Here is a 17,367-nt window from a genome sequence, read left to right on the forward strand (position 1 = left end):
GCGCATACGCTGGTACTCCCTTCATTTTTAAATATTTGCTCAATTTTTCCATGCACGGAGTTTTTGGAGAAATTAGAGAAAGTAACAAAATATGGAGATAGTGGGGTAGGTGGAAGAATAAGAAATTGTAAAAAGCAAAAGTAGTGGAGAGATTTAGAGGAGATAAAATATGAAGTTAATAAAATATAATTTATGTTGGGTCCACTAGGTGAGAAAAATGAATTAAGTATTGTAAAAGCTTTCTAAATAAGAAAATGGAGCAAGTATTTAAAAACGGCCGAAAAAGAAAAGTAGAGCAAGTATTTAAAAATGGAGGGAGTACTTACTTGCATAAGTATAGGCGTATAGCAGCGTTTGGTGTATACTCGTATTATACACCGTAAGTATTGTTTGGTCAACTCGTATTATACTATGTAAGTAATTAAGTATTGTACGGAGTATTGTTTAGTCGACAACATTGTATAGTCAATGAACTTGGTAAATATTTATGATCAATAGAGTAATTTAAATACCACAAATTGTTATCGAGATTAGATGGATTGCCTAATTTTAAATAATGACTAGTCATGTTTGACAAAATAATCAATTAATTATAACTATCTCTATCCATAACATATTTGACTTTTATGATTAAAACATAAAATTTGACTATACAAAGAGTCATTAAATATTCATTCTATTGCGTGAGAAAATACAAGTTTATCACCTTCAAACCAAACAAAAAATAACACAACGTTGAATCTAATATGGGTCTCACAATTTGCTAATATAATTACGAAAATGTCATATTGACCGGACATTTTTATATTTACGATTTTGCCAATTGATAAACGAAGCTTGTTTATCACATTGATAAAATGAGGCTCCCTCCTTAATGCCCCTTAGAGCTAAGTTGGCTTTTTTTTTTTTTAGAAGCGTGACAAACTTATGCAAAATGTACTAGAGAGAGGGAGCAAACAAGTAAGTTGCAAGTGTGTAAAAAAAATTAAAAAAAATAAAAAATAAATAAAAACTTTAATTTTATGACTTTTGTTGATTAATTAAGGAAAATTTACCAATTGTACCATTTAAAATTTGTATTTTATAAATTGTAGCCATTTAAAAAAAATTGCAAATTGCATCCCAAAAGTTCTTATAAATTGTAAATTGCGGCTCAATTCAACTTTTTCATCAATTTGCATGTCGAAAATATTCAGTTAAGGTTTTAGGGGTTATTTTAGTAAAAAAATAACGTAAGTGTCTCGTTTTGAGAAACAAAGATGTATCGATTTGTGGGCAATAGTTTTTTGCTGTAAAAACTAGACATTTAAGTTAATTTTTTGCCAATTCCAAACACAATTTGGACCCTTAAGAGTTAAAATGGCCGCTATAACCTTAATCGAACATTTTTCGACACACAAACCGATGAAAAAATTGAATTAGATTGCAATTTACAATTTATAACAACTTTTGGGCTGCAATTTGCAAATTTTCCATTACTTAACTTAAACAAATCTAACAAAACAAAAAGAAGTGACAAATAACTTACATAAATACAGGTAGTGCTCATAGTCAATGCATGATAACTATTAAGAAATAGAGAAAGCATAAATTTAGATGTACTTTTGAGACAAGAAAACTAGTGAGTAATATTATGTGTAATTTAACCTTATTTAGAGCATCCCCACCAGTGAGCAAAAAAAATTCTCCTCATTCTCTCTCTACCCACTTTCTCTCTCTTCCCAACTAAATTTACTCATGAGCATTTTTTGTGAGCAAATTTTATCCCACTAGTGAGCAAAAAAAAATGCTCATCAATCTCTCTCCTACTTTTTCACATACCCCACCAATATTTCTCTCTCTTACACATCACCCTATTATTATTTATTATGTTTTGGTTAAATGAATTTTTAGGGCTACTAATTACAATTATACTATTATTTAATTTAATACAATTATTAAATATTAATTCATAATATTGAAATTTTAATCGCTAATTAATTATAAATTTAATACAACATAAAATTTTATTGGTGTACGACTACATTTAATACTACAAACCAATAATGAACCTAGATTTTTAACGTACGAATACATAAGACTCTATTAAATTGTAATCTTACAACAAATTTATTTTTTTTTACTCATTAATAGAACCATATTTTTGCCAAATGTGTTCCACTAAATCCGCTTTTAATTGAACATGAGTGTCTCTATCACGTAGTGACATTCTTATCTAGACGTACGTGTCGAAATCAACGTTTGGCGGTCGGCCAACATTGAATTCAAAAGGCTCGTTGTTGTTAACTGTAGCACTTGTAGTGGGTCTTGTAATTTGCGGGCGATCTTGTTCATAGTACCTTCTTAAAACTTCGGCCCGAGTGTAGTTGTGTCGTTCATCTTCGACAATCATGTTGTGCATAATGATACAAGCTTTCATTATGTCACACAATATGTCTTCATTAAACGCAAGGGAGGGTTGTCGTAGAATGGCAAACCTAGCCTGTAAAACCCCAAAAGCCCGTTCAACGTCCTTCCGAGCTGCAACTTGTTTATCAGCAAATAATTTATCCTTTTGAAGTTGTGGAAGTGTTATACCTTGAATAAAAGTATCCCATTTTGGGTAAATGCCATCTGCTAAGTAATAGCCCAACTTGTATTCATGGTCGTTCACGGTAAAATGAATTGGAGGTGCCCGACCATGAAGAACATCATCAAAGACCGGAGAACGGTAAAGGACATTAAGATCATTACAAGATCCTGGAATTCCAAAGAATGCATGCCAAATCCATAAATCTTGATCTGCAACGGCCTCTAGAATGAGGGTTGCATTTTTATTACGGGCTGCGTATTGCGCTTTCCAAGCCATAGGACAATTCTTCCACTCCTAATGCATGCAGTCAATGCTACCTATCATACTGGGAAAACCTCGCATTTCATTTTGATGCAAGATTCTCCTTAAATCTTCGTCGGTGGGACTTCTGAGATGTTCAGCTTCAAAATGTGTAATAACCCCTTGACAAAAATGTTGCAAAGCCAATCTGGAGGTAGTTTCGCCAATGCGCAGATACTCATACACGGCATCTGGACAGGTACCGTACGCCAACATTCTAATCGCAACGGTGCATTTCTGCAACGGTGATAACCCAAGCCTTCCAGCTGCATTCCTACGCTACTGGAAGAATTGATCCCCCTCGACCACCTTGTTCATAATCCTAAAAAACAAAGGTCGTTGCATTCGAAATCTACGCCGAAATTGTTTGTCGCTATAAACTGGATTACTCGCAAAGTAATCATTAAATAATTGAACATGCCCCTTTTCCCTATCTCTTCTATCCGTATCCCCTCTACGCTCTGGAACACATTCAACATCGGATACGGGTTGGGGTTGTGTTTGGTTGTTATACAACAAAGTTGGTAGATGGGTTGTGACAAATTCGTCAACTAAATGATCAAATTCTACGTATTGATCAGAATCAGACGAGCTGGAGGTTGAGCTAATGGAAAACATTGTGTTTGCTTGTTACTTACGGGTGTTTGGATATTTTTGAGGAGTTGGATTATAATGTGTTTTGCGTAGATGGTATCACTATTATTTATAAGCATGAACACTCAATGAGAGGTCAAAAATATGAATGACAATTCCATGAGTGATGAAACATGATTGACAATTCCATGAGTGATGAAACATGATTGACAATTCCATGAGTGATTAAAGATAGTAACACAGAAAAGAATCTTGACTATTCAAAATACAAAAAGACAATTAACATGAAAGACATATGACTACTCAATGTCTAATAAGACAAGGGACATGAATACAACTAATAAAAAATAAACTAATTAAAGATTAACTAACTAAAGAAATCTAACCTCAGAATACTACTAATTAAAATTGAACAAAATAAAGATAAACTAATTAAAGATAAAATAATTAAACAAATCTAAACTCAGAATACAACTAATTAAAAATAAACTAATTAAAATTTAACAAAATAAAGATAAACTAATTAAAGACATCTAACCTCAGAATACAACTACTTAAAAATAAACTAATTAAATTTGAACAAAATAAAGATAAGCTAATTAAAGATAAACTAATTAAACAAATCTAACCACAGAATACAACTAATTAAAAATAAACTTATTAAAGAAATACAATCATTTTCTACCGTAGACTCATTGAAGTAACTCGTCCTTGTGGGCCTCTTCAGCTGGAGTGAGTGGTGTTGTCCTTGCTAATAGTGATTGAAGCATATCAAAATTCATCTTCTTCTCTGCTAAATCAACTTGTTTTTGCTTCCTCTTTTCCTTTTCTCTATCAAGTTCCAACCGTTGTTGTCGTAAATTCGCCTCCCTTTCTCTAACCTCAGTACACGCTTTTATCTGTTCACTAATGCTCAATATTGCACTTTCGGAAGCAACTGCTTTGCCCTTACGCTTAGCCTTCGTTTTTTTGACACCGTCTGGTCGTGGTAATCCTCCGGACATAAATCCATCAGTACTGATTTCATTCTCACTCTCCACCCTAGACCTTTTCCCACTTCCACTGCTATCTTCCTCATCATCGGCACCGCAACCCTTTCTTTCCTCCTTTGACAGACCTCATCTTAGTTTAGTCCTCCACTTCGGATCTTTATTAACCATTTCCACTCCATGTGGAAATACAAAATTATGGTGTGGATTAGAGGAGATATAAAACAATTTAGAAGCGTTTTTAATTCGATCGGCTTCGTTGTAACCACTTCCGCTTTTAGGGAGTTTGCCCGCCTCCTCATAGCAATTAATCCACTGTAGCAAATCAGCTGCCATTCTTCTCCAATGTGTCTCCAAACTCTTCATAGGTCTTGGCGGGAGAATATGTGGTTTCTTAGCTTATAGTTTACAGTAAGATGCATGAACTTTTCGCCATAGTTTGGATGCCTTTTGGCTCGTACCACGAAGCGCATCATCACTTAGTTCTAGGTAGAACCCAATTAGAGCTTCATCTTCAGCAATCGACCAAATGCGACTCGCTTTGGCAAGTGGTTGATTGGCTGGAATCCTTGGAGGTGGTGGAGGGTACTGTGGTGTCTCCGGAACAACTTCTTCTTGGCTGACATCGTACTCAGAGTTGCTCCCTTCGGTAACGGAAGGAGTTTGTTGCTCAAAATAAGTGTTTTCATTATTAGGAATTTGTGGAGGTGTTGGTTGATGAACGGAATTTTGAGAAGAAGGGTTTCCTAATCTTTCTAGGAATAATTGAAAATTTGGACAAGTGATGAAATCATCACCTAAATCAGAAAAATATTGAGCAAGTTGATTGTAATTAGGGTTGTTTGGATCCATTAAATTGTATAATAAATTAAAAACAATAATGAATACTTAAGAGGCGCACCGAAATTAAAATAAAAATAACGTTAATAACGTTTTAAAAATTATTTGAGTACTACAAAAAGTAATTAACTATATTTTTGTTTTTTTGAGGAAAAAAGTAGTTAAACTATAAAATAAGAACCATTTTGAACTTTATATTAGAAAATGAAAAATTAATCTAACTAGACTTGGGAGTAAAAATAATAAAGAGTTTTTTTGGAATTTTTAAAGTAAAACAAAACATTGCTACTTAAAATATCATTAATAACGTTTTTAAAAATATTAGAGTACTAAAAATATTAATTAAAAATAATAAACCAAAAAAAATAACCTTTCTCAACTTTATATTAGAAAATATAAAATAAATCTCACTAGAAATGGGATTAAGAGTAATATAGAGTGTTTTTGTGATTTTTGAAATTATACCAAAATATGTCAAAATGGATCTCTATTTGTAGAAAAAAAAAATTATAACCGTTGATGATTTTTTTTTTTTATTATTATTAAACGGCCAAATTACCGTTTAAAATTAATTACCGTTGCAAAACGGTAACAATTGCTGATTGGAGGAACAAGCTGACAGGGACGTGTGTCAGCTTCCCATTGGCTTGCACTTATTTTTTTTTTTGCTTTCCTCCCTTCAAAACGCGTCGTTTTGGGGATTGCTCTTCACAAGGCAAACCCAAAACGCGTCGTTTTGAGGGTGTCAAAAGCAAAAAAAAAAACGGCAGTTTGTAGAATTGCCGGGCCCCACCATTTTACTATTCACCTTCATTTTTGCTCATAGGATGAGCAAAATCAATTATGCTCATGAGCATTTTTCCATTTGCTCATTGATGGGGAAGCTATTATTGCAATTTTGCTCACCATTTTTGCTCATGAGCAAAATTCTCCTCATTGATGGGGATGCTCTTAATAGTCTGATTCGAACCCCAATTTAGTCAATGCTCAACAACACTTGGCTAAATACAATATTATCATTTATTCCAAAGGTGTTACAGAGATGGGATACTAAGCATAGCTTAGTCTAGTAGCAAGGTTTGTATTTCACAACCATGAGGCTATGGGATCAAACCCACTAGAGGTACTTTGAGGTGGGAATTCTCTTAGCCTTTCCCCCCACTTCCAAAGTGTTATAACTCGCTACTTAACCCAAGCCAAAAGGACCTATAAGAGATTCCAGCCTAGTAAGCCCTTCTCCTCACCATTTAAAAAATAAAAAATACTGAGATGGAATAAATTGCAAGTTACTCAAGATTTACTATATCAAAACTTGACTGAGATCAACTCAGTCAAAAGTCAAAACTCAACCCTATAAACGGGAATCAACTCGAACTCAAAACATTAGCAGGTTGAGTCAAATTACCCAAACGTGAACTAACTCGCATCATAAGCACCACTTCAAAATTTATACCACCTTCGTTAAATATCATGTGCAACTTTGAAATATTTTATATCTCACAAATAATACCCCAAAATTGCACATAACATTTAACATTTAACGGAAATAGTATTTACACCACCTCTCCTATTCCTTTCTGTATTCCTTCCTTCCATACGAGCTGGCATTGACAAATCAATCCAATCAATTACACGTAAAATATTTAGTGTTGACATTTATTTTCATTGGCCACTGCACGTAGTATAGACCTGGCAAATGGGTCATTCGGGTCGGGTCATTCGAGTCGGGTCAAGTTCGGGTCAAAAAGTTATCGGGTCAAGTTCGGGTCAGGTCGGGTCATTTCGAGTTTCGGATTGATTTCAGGTCAACTGATAATCGGGTCGGGTTGGGTTTCGGGTTAACATTTCAGGTCAAGTTCGGGTTTGGGTCGGGTCAGTTCCGGTCGGGTCAATTTTCAGGTCGAGTCAGTTCGAGTCGAGTCAATCTTCGAGTCCAATTTTCGGGTCAACTTCGGGTCGGGTCATATTCGGGTCGATGCATTGGGTTAAATTCAACTCTATATACGTAGTATATATTTATATATTTTTTGACGAGAAACTCACTATATTTATTAAGGTCACTTTTTTCATAGAATACACTAATTGTTTGACTTTAGATTATTTTGTAATTTGATTTGGTATTGAACATTATGCCATGTACGCATTATTATTGTACTATTTATTTTTATAGACTTGTGAGAATTGTGACTTTTATTTTGAGTTTTAGTTAATTTTTTTAATCTTATGGACAAACTCCGTAGAATAGTCGTTAAATTTCAATCTTTTTACGATTTTTTAATAACTTATAGAGATAAAAGGATGAAGAAATCGAGAAAAGTAATGCTCAAAATATGTAAATTACTTACACTGTTACACATTACAAATTAATAAAAAAAAATTAAGTCAGTTTGATTGCGGTTTTTTTCTATTTTGGTTTATAGATTCTGGTCATTTAAGGTATAAGATAATTTTGGTTCGAGTCACTTTGGGTTTCGAGTCTATTTGGGTCAATTAATTCAAGTTAAAGGTCGCGTCACTTTGGGTCTCGGGTCAAGTTCGAGTCTCGGGTCAACTTCGGATTGGGTCATCTCGGGTCGGGTCGTTTTGGATCGGGTCATTTTGGGTTTCGGGTTAAGGTCAGGTCAATTCCACTTCGGGTCGGGTATGGGTCGAGTTTTGGGTCAATTTCGGGTCACTATTTTCGGGTCGATTTCGGGTCATGAGTCGGGTCATCGGGTTTAGGTCAAAATTGCCAAGTCTAACGTAGTATAGCTCAGTACTAGGCAAGTGTTACAAATAGCAACTCTGGTTTTGCTTTTGAATTCTCAGACAGTATACGGTTGTAGACTTGTAGTGATACAGCAACTGTCAATCGTCTTAAAAATTAGAAACTAAAGACAGCCAAAAACAGATAACAAAATACAGGAAGGAAACGTAAGCTAGGGTGAAAATTTATGATATCTACACTAAAATGAACCAATGACATCAAAGAATTGAAGATGTCATAAAATCTCAAGATTTTGATTGAAATTACCCATTTAGTAAACTTTCAAAATGATCCGTTAGTTGTGAACCTTTCCAAAACCAATAATATATTCCGAAGCTAACATAGCCGCAGGGCAGCAAAAAAAAGCTCCCTGTTACACACCACTACACCAGCACAAACACTGACAATCGATTGGTAGAACAACGCTGCCAATCACATGGTAACACAAGTCCCAACACTCTATACGAGACATCATATCAAGAATCTACTAAATACACCCTGAATCACACTATTATCTAAGTCATTTACATGTATATGTCAACTCACAAGCGAGATTACTGCAGACCTAGGTCAAAAGAGCTCACCCAACCCCTTAGATTGAGCATGCTCCAAATTAAAACCTGTCAATGAAAATTGTAATTTAATAGATATATAACAGAGAGTAAAATCATACCTTGTACTATGTACACACAAAGGGAAAAGTTATTTGAACCAGAAAAGAAAAGACACGTACTGTGCATGTAAATGCCAACAACCAGAACACAGAAGACTTGAGCATAACCACAGGAGCAGTTGATAGAACCAACTGTTCATGATTTCTGCTTGGACTTTGACCGTGTTCTTCTCTCCGGAACAATTTCTGAACTATCTAATTTGGCATTTGAAGGATCCTCCTCCTCAAGCTCTGTTATCTCAGTAGCATCTTCCTCCTGCACGACAAAGGGCACCAAAGCCATCAAGCAATTAGTGACTTTTTATCTCTGTTTTACTTTTCAATAGCCAACAAAGCAATGTAGCAAAAAGCAAGGTGAAAATGTCCACACTAAAGAAATACAACCAGAAACAGAAAATAGAAGGCATTGCATTGCTTTTTTTATACAGACAAATGTCTCAAACCTACTACAGATAGATGCCAAATAGTCAAATACGCAGTGAATTTCTCGAACACAAAAAGCAGTTATCTGCTCAAGTGATGAATGATAAGCACAAATTGCACAAATTAAATTTAAGTTACCTCATGAACCTTCTTTGCCTCTCCAACATCCTCCATTATGAGGACTTCCTGTATCACAGTTTGCTTCTGAATGACACACCTGAATGCTTCATTCTCTACCAGTACAGATTTATCACAGTCAATTTGCTTGGCCTGATGATAAGATTTGCCAGAATCAGTCATTTCAGGGAAGACTTCAGAATTTTTTTCACCTTCATCAACTTCATTCTCTTTACTTGTACATTGTGTCGACGAACTGATGATGAATTGATCATTAACACCACTTGGTTGCTTGAATTCCATACTATACATAGAAGGCAAAATTTTATAACATAATCAGCATCTAACTATCATTTAAAAAACAAAATCTCTAACTAAAGTAGGATTACAAGAAAATTTCTGTTCCCTTAACGGGAAAGTAGCTAAAATGGCAAAGAGCATATACCAATGAGGATTACTGTCAGGAGCATCAGAAAGATGCTGCCGCCTCTTCTTATTAGCTTTCTCATCATTCAAAAGCACAGCATCATTTCCAGGAACAGAGTCATCAACTCTTCTTTTTCGCCCAGCACTTGCTGCAGGAGGGACAGAGCTTTCATGCACATCTTTTGTTGCTTCCAGATCTGTTAAACCTTCATCCACAGAAGGAACTTCATGAATCACTTTCGGCTCTTCTGAAGCAGTTCCAGGAGTCTGGTCTGCACTTTCTCTAGGCACTCCCTGTTGTGATTTGTCATCAGTGCTCATTAATTCTTTTGCCGAAATTCCTGAGTTTCTTTCCTCACACCCCATGTTCAAAGATGATTCCATGTGCTTCAATGGAACATGGTCAGGTGAAGGTTTGAATATCAACGTAGCACATTTTTTCAACCAGGAAACAGTAGAGCTAGGTGGTGAATCACCCCCAGTATCTTGCCCATCTTCCACAGCTATGACTTTCTGATTTGGCTCCATAGAAGGAATGCGTAAACGTACTTCAGGGGTTGACTCTGCACAGATTTGCTTTCTGGGAGACACTACAAATCTATCACTATCGACTTTCACATCCTCTAGTTTCTTAAGTTGTTCCATCTGAGAAGATATCTGTTCCCTATCTGCATGCAGCAATTCCCTCTGCTCCTTTAGTTTAAGTCGTTGCATCTGAAGCTCTTCAATCAGACTCTGTAGCTCTACCCAAGCCTTGTCTCTCTGCTCGCGGTCCAATTTGATTTCTAACTTCTCAGCTTCAAGCTTCTTCAACGCTAAAGCAACACGTTCTTGTTCCATAATCAGATCTTCCTTCAAAGAACTAATATACTGAAGCTCTCTCTTTTTCTCTTCTTCAAAGGCACTCTCCTTCTCTTTTAAGTAGCTTTCAATATCTCCACGCCTTTTATTGATACAATCCTCCAATTCTCTCTTCCGACATTCAACCTCCAGCAAGAAATCTGCACGTTCTTGCTGAAATTTGGTGAACCACTCAGAACGTTCTCGCTGACTCTCGCTCCGGAATGCTTCTCGATCAAGAGAAAGTGATTCTAGATCCCGTTTATATTGCTCACGCAAAGCCTCTTTCTCCAAATTTAGGCTATCACGTTCATCTTTGAGAAACTTGGAGATCACCAGTCTCTCCCCAGCTATGCGTTCTTCTTCCCTTCGCAGTTCCTCCCTCTTTTCATCAATAACCTCCCACTCCGTCTCGAATTTTGCCTTCTCGACCTTCAATCTCTCAGCTTCAGCCTCAAGTTGCAGATTCTGAGCTCTGATTGAATCGATCTCCTCTTTCAGTTTTGTTTCTAAAATGAGAAGCTCACTTGATTCACTCTTCATGAGATCCAACCTTTTTTCTGCCTCAGCTATATGATTTTTCTTCTCCTCTAAATCAAGCAGAGACTTCTCAAGGTCAATCTTTGCATTATCAATCTCTTCCCTCTCTTTTAGTAAAGATTTTTTCATTATCTCAACCTCATTCTCAGAGTAGTGAAGAATACTCTCCTTCTCTTCCAGAACTCTTATCTTCTCCGTTAAATCTTTACCCTTATCAGCTATCACCCTTGCTTGCACCTCCAAATCTTGCTCCTTCTCTAAAATAATATCCTCCCGCTGCTTAAGATCCAACTCGCGCAACTCCCAGGCCCTCCTTTTTGTCTCAATATCTTCTTCAGCCAGTTTCTGTTTCACCACCAACTCAGCTTCAAATTCCTCCTTTCTTCGTCTCAAATCATTCTCCTGTTTACCAATGAGTTTTTGGACTTCAATCTGCATGATACAAATACCAACCTCATCAGATGAAATGCATCTCACTGTTGAATTTTACACACTAATCTCAACAACAGCAAAACCAATAGGAAGACAGCAAATTACCTGTTCCTTGCTTGCAAGGTTTTCTAGTGAAATAAGCATATCTTGCTCTGTCTTGTTTAAAAATAACTCCTTTTCAATGACAGCCTGCAAGCACAGAAAACTATGAATAACATATAGCCCATTAAATCAGTAATACAAGTATAATTAAACATATACAACAAGGCAATCAGTCAAAAAGATGCAATGACCTTCTCTCGTTCAGAAAGGGAAACTGCATTTAGCTCCAAACTGGACTTTTGCTCCATTAATTTCTTCCATTCAGCAGCAATATTCTCTTTCTGATCCTCCAGCTCTTTCTCAGTCCTTCTCAGTGCTTGGGACCTACCAAGGATATCAGCTTCCCTCTGATTTAGCAAAGCTTGACCATCAAGCAGCTTATTCTGTGATTCACTTAAAACTTTCTGCCTCTCCACCAGTGATTGCCTTTCATGCATAATTTCTTTCTCCTTGGCATCACAACTAGCATAGAAACATGACAGAACTTTCAGTTGCTTCTCCACAAAAGACAGCTTAAAAGATGAGCTACTCCCTATAGCTATGAATAAGAGCTAACTCGTACCTACGAAGTACATTGCAGGTAATACACTTTTTTTTTTTTTTCCTTAAACAAAGTTTAGAGCCAAGGCTGGCAAAGTATGGGAAAAAGCGTATATCCCAAACCTACACCAGCCACACTCTCAAAAAAAAAAAGGTAAAGGAGACAAGATCATGAACACCCTTTAAAAAGAGGAGCTCCTTTAAGGCAGTTCATAAACCAACAAAACATATCACAAAAAAAAAAAAAAAAAAAAAAAAAAAAAAAAAAAAAAAAAAACACACACACACACACACACACTATACTAGCACGAAAAAAAGGTCTGAACCTCAAGGCCTACTTAGCATAAAACAAGAACCAACAATATACTTTTCTTAACAGTTTTACATTTAATGTTACTATTTTAGTATTCTCTCTATATTAACATCTGTTGCAAGTAGCAACAAATAGTAGTTGAATTGTGCATTAATGTACAGAATATAAATGAACCATAAATGCAGCCAACCTGATTTAATACTAAATTTGAAACCAAGACAATTAAGTAAAAATGAAGAAGGTAGATAATATCGCTGGATTTTCCTAAAGGTAAACTCCACTAGTTTTAAGTGATTAAAAAGTAATTAGGAGATACAAGACTTTAAGTAACGCATTTTATTATGATGATCATGATAGGAGGACTGGTGATGGCAGAATGTTTTCATTCAGAAAAAGCACTGACTTGGGACAGATCCTCACATACAGAACTAGGTATACTCTCAAACATTACTTCAAGTTGAATGACTTTCCTTTCCAAATACTAGACTACAGAAATTCATAATGCGGAACCGAAATGAATTTAGGGAAGACGGTAAATTTGTGGAGGAATACTTATAAGCAAAATGGTAATAAATTTTTTTAAAAACAAAAGGCCTTACTCGGATTTAAAAGCTGCCATTCTACGGCGAAGATCATCTTCACGAGATTCAACCTCCAGAAGTTTTCTTACTGCAGCTCGTTCACTACGCCTTGCTTCATCTCGCAAAGATTCAGCAGAGTGTAGCTTTGCCTCAGCCTCAGCATACTTTCTCTGAGCATCTTCAAACATACTGTGAGCTTCAGCAGTTTTACTCTCTGCTGCAACCTTCACTTCAGCACATTCAGTGCGCATTTCATGCAAGGCTTTTTCAATCTGCAGGGAGGATGATAGAGCCTTTTTAGCATGTGAATTAGTATATCCAGAATAACAGGAAAACAATAGAAGTGACAAACTTACATTTGCCACGCATTCCTTTTCCACTCCCAAGGCCTTCTTGAGGTTATCTTCTCGCCTCTTTGCTTCAGCTAAAGCCGATGATAATGCAGCTTGATTGCACATATGATTTACTTCAGCTGAATCCGCAGATAATCTAACTTCGTCATGCTTAGAAGCATAATCCTTCTTTTCCAAAATAAGAAGGCCCATGTTGTGTTGAAGCTCATAAACCTAAATGGAGTTGCTCATATCAGGCCTTCTAAACATATAAAATAAAATAGAAATTTAACAGAACACACCACCAGCCACATAAGTTTCCTGTTCCTTAAATAGCTGTCATCTTCTAAACATGCCCTATATTCCTCTGATCAGCTTCGCCAGTTTATCAACTTTACTATTTTGAAGCTCTGATTAAATTGATTTCTCTTTCAATCCTTTATCACAGATATGGTTCTAGTCTTCAATGAACAGGAGGAATTTCTTCGTCAAGTTATTACCTCTATATTGCGATTAAGCCTTTGACTTGGAACCAGAGTGTAAATTATGATTTCCCTCAATAGGTACAATGGTAAAAAATTAGTACATTGAAATTATAGCGTTTTCAACTCAAACTCAGAACATCATAGATTGGATCATTGGAGTTGACAGCCGATCATGTTGCCTACGCTTCATGATATATGGGATAACTACTCCCTCCTGTTCTATCTCGCTAGGTCCCCTCTCAATAACTCAAGTGTAACAAATTCAAATTCTCAAGAAAAAGAATACGAGCCAATAAACATAGTTACTGTCCTAAAATTCCCTCCTAAACACATTCTCCATATTTATCTTCAGTCATGCTACTAGTATTTAAACAAATGTCGCTGCATAACTACTAACTAGTCAAATCTTTTAATAAATGACTTCATTGGAAATTAGTAATATCTAATTTTCTTTATAGTTTTTCAAATAAAATATTCCCTCCCTACAAGTAATGAAGTAATAGACCACAATTTTCATTTAGATAGTTACAAATTAATATTCCACTTTCTAATATTAGTTAGTTTGTTAAGTCTAACTTGTGGCAAGGTAAAGACACCCAAAAAAAAAAGGATAATTATGAAATTCCTATAAATTTCATAAAAATGGCTTTCAATCAATGCAACCTACATATAGGGACAGAGTAAGTAATTTAAAAGAATGGGAATGGCTCGGTCAGTACTACCTCGAAAATTCGTTATTCCGCATACACTCAACAATAACTACATAACCCCGAACATAAACCTTGCACAAACTCACCAACCCAGAAATAATCTAGAGGAAGAAAATTGGACTCGTTAACACATTAAAGTTCTATGAAACACAAATATTCAAAATGTCCAATTTGATAAAGTTGGCATGCAACCCAAGTAACAAGATTCTCATACCAAAATTTACTCAACCAATTAATACGAGTAAATAATAATTAAATTAAAAATCAGAACTTCCTACCAAACATTTGATAACACATAACATAACCCAGATCCAAAAATTACAAAAAAAATCCAAAAAAAAAAGAAAAAAAAGGTCAGAATTAAAGCAAATTCAAATACTAACACTAGCACTTAGCAAAAAATTAATAAATTGGACCGACAAAATATTAATAACATAAAATTAATTATAATAAAAAAAAGGTAGCAAACCTCAGCTTCAAGTTTGGCTATATAAGCGATAAGAGCAGCTTTATCACGACGACGAATAGAATCTTCATCAAACCCAGAATCACGAAGACGCTTCCAGATCCCTTCATCGGAAAAAGCAGAATTCCGGCCATTAGTCGCCGGAGAAGAAACATCTAGAATCCTCGATCCCGGCGTAATAGTAATCGCCCTCAAATTCACCGGCGAAGGAGTCGCCGGAATCCGGGGACTCGCCATTGAAAATTTCCAAACCCTAGAAAAGATTCCTTCTCCTATACTACTTCAGTTTCTCTCTCTAGAACTTTCTCTCTCCTGAGTGTTTTTCTTTACTTTATTGAAGAAGATGATGATTTTGAACAAAGAAGGGAGAGAAAATGGTTTTGCTTTTTCTTGGGTTTAGTTTTAGGGTAGAGGGGAAAACGGCGTCGTATTAGAGGAGGATTTTTTTTTAATTTTTATTTAACCCCCGCCTTTTGGAACATGTAAACATGTTTAGTGGTGGGATAATTTGATTTTTGAAATGATTTGAATGGGATTAGTGGGTAATTAAAAAGTGTTGACTTGAATTATACAATATGGAGTAATTATTAGAGAGGATTATTTTATGTCCAGGTATTGTGAATTTAATTAAGCTCGTTTTGGAAACTTTGTTGTACACTTATGGAGAGTGATCTGGAATTTGCCTTTTCTCTTCTTTATTTTTTTTATTTTCTCTCTCCATATATTTTTTGTATTTTTTTTTTTTTTTTTTTGACAAAAGAGCTATTACAACCTTAGAGCTAAATAAAACTAAAAATTTCAAATTTCAAATTTCAAAGTTGACGAAATTCGAATTTTAATTTACTCCTTTGTTATCATAACAAATCAATTTGCTTATTGTGAGCTCATATGCATAACAAATTTCAAATTTAGATTTTATATTGATGCAAGTAAATGTACTCCGTAAGAAATAATTTTTTTTTTTTAAGTGCAATTCAAAATATAATTTTTGTAAGGAAATTAGGATACGACGACATAAAATCATTCAAAAAAATTAAAGGAATCAAGCAAGAAATTGCCTTAATAAGTCATTTTAAAAATCTCAATAATTGAGGCTACTCCGTATTATTTAGGAGAGAGGAGATGAGTGATTAGAGATTTAGAGTTGGGATACTAATTGACATTTTACATTTTATTGCCTTTTTAAAATATCTTAATGCATATGATCAAGAAACATTGGACTAATGAGACTATGAGAGTATGGGACATATACATCTAACACCCTATACATAGGGATGTCAATGGGGCGGGACGGGACGGATGTTGGCTTTTACATCCCCATTCTCGGCTAACATTCTCATCCCCATTCCCGGCTAACATTCTAATCCCCTTCCCTACTCCCATCCCCGCGACGGGTCCAAAATTCACCCTCATCTCCGCCCCGGCGAGTACAATCCCAAAACCATCCCCGCGCCCACCACCCACTTGGATATCCATCTCCGCCTAATCCCTACCTTCCAATTTTCCAAATACAACTATATTACATCATAATGATTAAAAAAAATAATTGTTAAGTTACACATTTTTTTGTTAAGTTACAAAGTATTATACTTTTACTACATTATTTTACTTAATTTATATTTAAAATATTAAATAAAAAGTATATATTTATATGTAATAATATATATGGATATGGGTATAGAGCGAGTACGAAGTTGGGCGGGTGGGGCGTGGTGGGTATGAATTGGGGATGGGGCGGGACGGGTATGAAGTGGGGATGAGGCAGGTACAACCTAAAATCCACCCCCGCTCCATCACCCATGGCGGGTATGGTTTTTATCCCCATCCCCGTCCCACCACCCGCCAAACCAAGACCCATCCCCACCCCACTGGGGCGAGTCAAGTAGACCCGTCCCCACTGACATCCCTACCTATACGGTGGCAGCGTTTAAAATAGTGATAAACGTTTTGAACAAAATAAAACACTATCAGGAAAAAAAAAGTTAAGAATATTTGCTTTTAAAGGTAGCGAAATTTTGATTACTTTTTAAACAATTGTATGGATTTTATTATAGTTTAATATTTCAATAACTAATTTTGTTAGGAGAGTCTAGAGTACATGACGTGCAATGTTATGTACTTTTTTATTTTAAAAATATGGTGAGCACAAAGATTTGATTCTTAAACCACTAATCAAAGCAATAACGCAATTCACCATCTTGTGTTTAAAAAATGCAAAAAATAAATAAATAATATATTTAATTAAATTTATTAAAGGTAATTGCGGTACGTAAGTACGTTGCTTTAGTGGTATATTGCGGTACGCGTCATTTACTATAGAATTTTCGAACATTCATACCATCAACC

At 35.4% G+C, this 17,367-nt stretch overlaps 2 protein-coding genes across 4 annotated transcripts; both read right to left on the reverse strand.

The window, feature by feature from the left end:
- Window positions 1-2,215: 2,215 nt before the first annotated feature.
- On the reverse strand, window positions 2,216-2,848 carry LOC145564775 (uncharacterized). Its single transcript, XM_081624980.1, has one exon. The coding sequence runs from the start codon at window positions 2,846-2,848 to the stop codon at window positions 2,216-2,218; it is 633 nt and encodes a 210-aa protein (XP_081481106.1).
- A 5,428-nt stretch (window positions 2,849-8,276) lies between these two features.
- Window positions 8,277-15,379, reverse strand: LOC145562216 (uncharacterized). Of its 3 annotated transcripts, none has more exons than XM_081622419.1 (9): window positions 15,025-15,379; window positions 13,385-13,585; window positions 13,047-13,300; window positions 11,786-12,056; window positions 11,598-11,681; window positions 9,700-11,492; window positions 9,276-9,558; window positions 8,775-8,970; window positions 8,277-8,661 (listed from the first exon to the last, which is right to left on the reverse strand). In XM_081622419.1, exons 1-8 carry the CDS (start codon window positions 15,256-15,258, stop codon window positions 8,851-8,853), a joined length of 3,240 nt encoding a protein of 1,079 aa, XP_081478545.1. In that variant the 5' UTR covers window positions 15,259-15,379; the 3' UTR covers window positions 8,277-8,661; window positions 8,775-8,850. The 3 variants fall into 3 exon arrangements, with proteins under 3 accessions (XP_081478545.1, XP_081478546.1, XP_081478544.1); XM_081622420.1 differs by having other exon boundaries at window positions 9,276-9,510; window positions 13,385-13,594; XM_081622418.1 differs by having other exon boundaries at window positions 13,385-13,594.
- Between the last annotated feature and the right edge of the window lie 1,988 nt (window positions 15,380-17,367).

This window comes from Chenopodium album, chromosome 10, assembly GCF_948465745.1.
Source record: "Chenopodium album chromosome 10, dcCheAlbu1.1, whole genome shotgun sequence".
In the NCBI taxonomy this organism is placed as follows: Eukaryota; Viridiplantae; Streptophyta; class Magnoliopsida; order Caryophyllales; family Amaranthaceae; genus Chenopodium; species Chenopodium album.

What these genes read in the sequence shown, in the direction of transcription:
- LOC145564775 (XM_081624980.1), bottom strand. Translation starts at nt 2,848, where the DNA reads ATGGCTTGGAAAGCGCAATACGCAGCCCGTAATAAAAATGCAACCCTC.
- LOC145562216 (XM_081622418.1), bottom strand. Translation starts at nt 15,258, where the DNA reads ATGGCGAGTCCCCGGATTCCGGCGACTCCTTCGCCGGTGAATTTGAGG. An exon ending in ATGGCAGCTTTTAAATCCGA is followed by an intron (nt 12,057 to 13,046) that starts GTAAGGCCTTTT and finishes TTTCTATGCTAG; the next exon opens with TTGTGATGCCAAGGAGAAAG. An exon ending in ACCTTGCAAGCAAGGAACAG is followed by an intron (nt 11,493 to 11,597) that starts GTAATTTGCTGT and finishes TGTATCATGCAG; the next exon opens with ATTGAAGTCCAAAAACTCAT.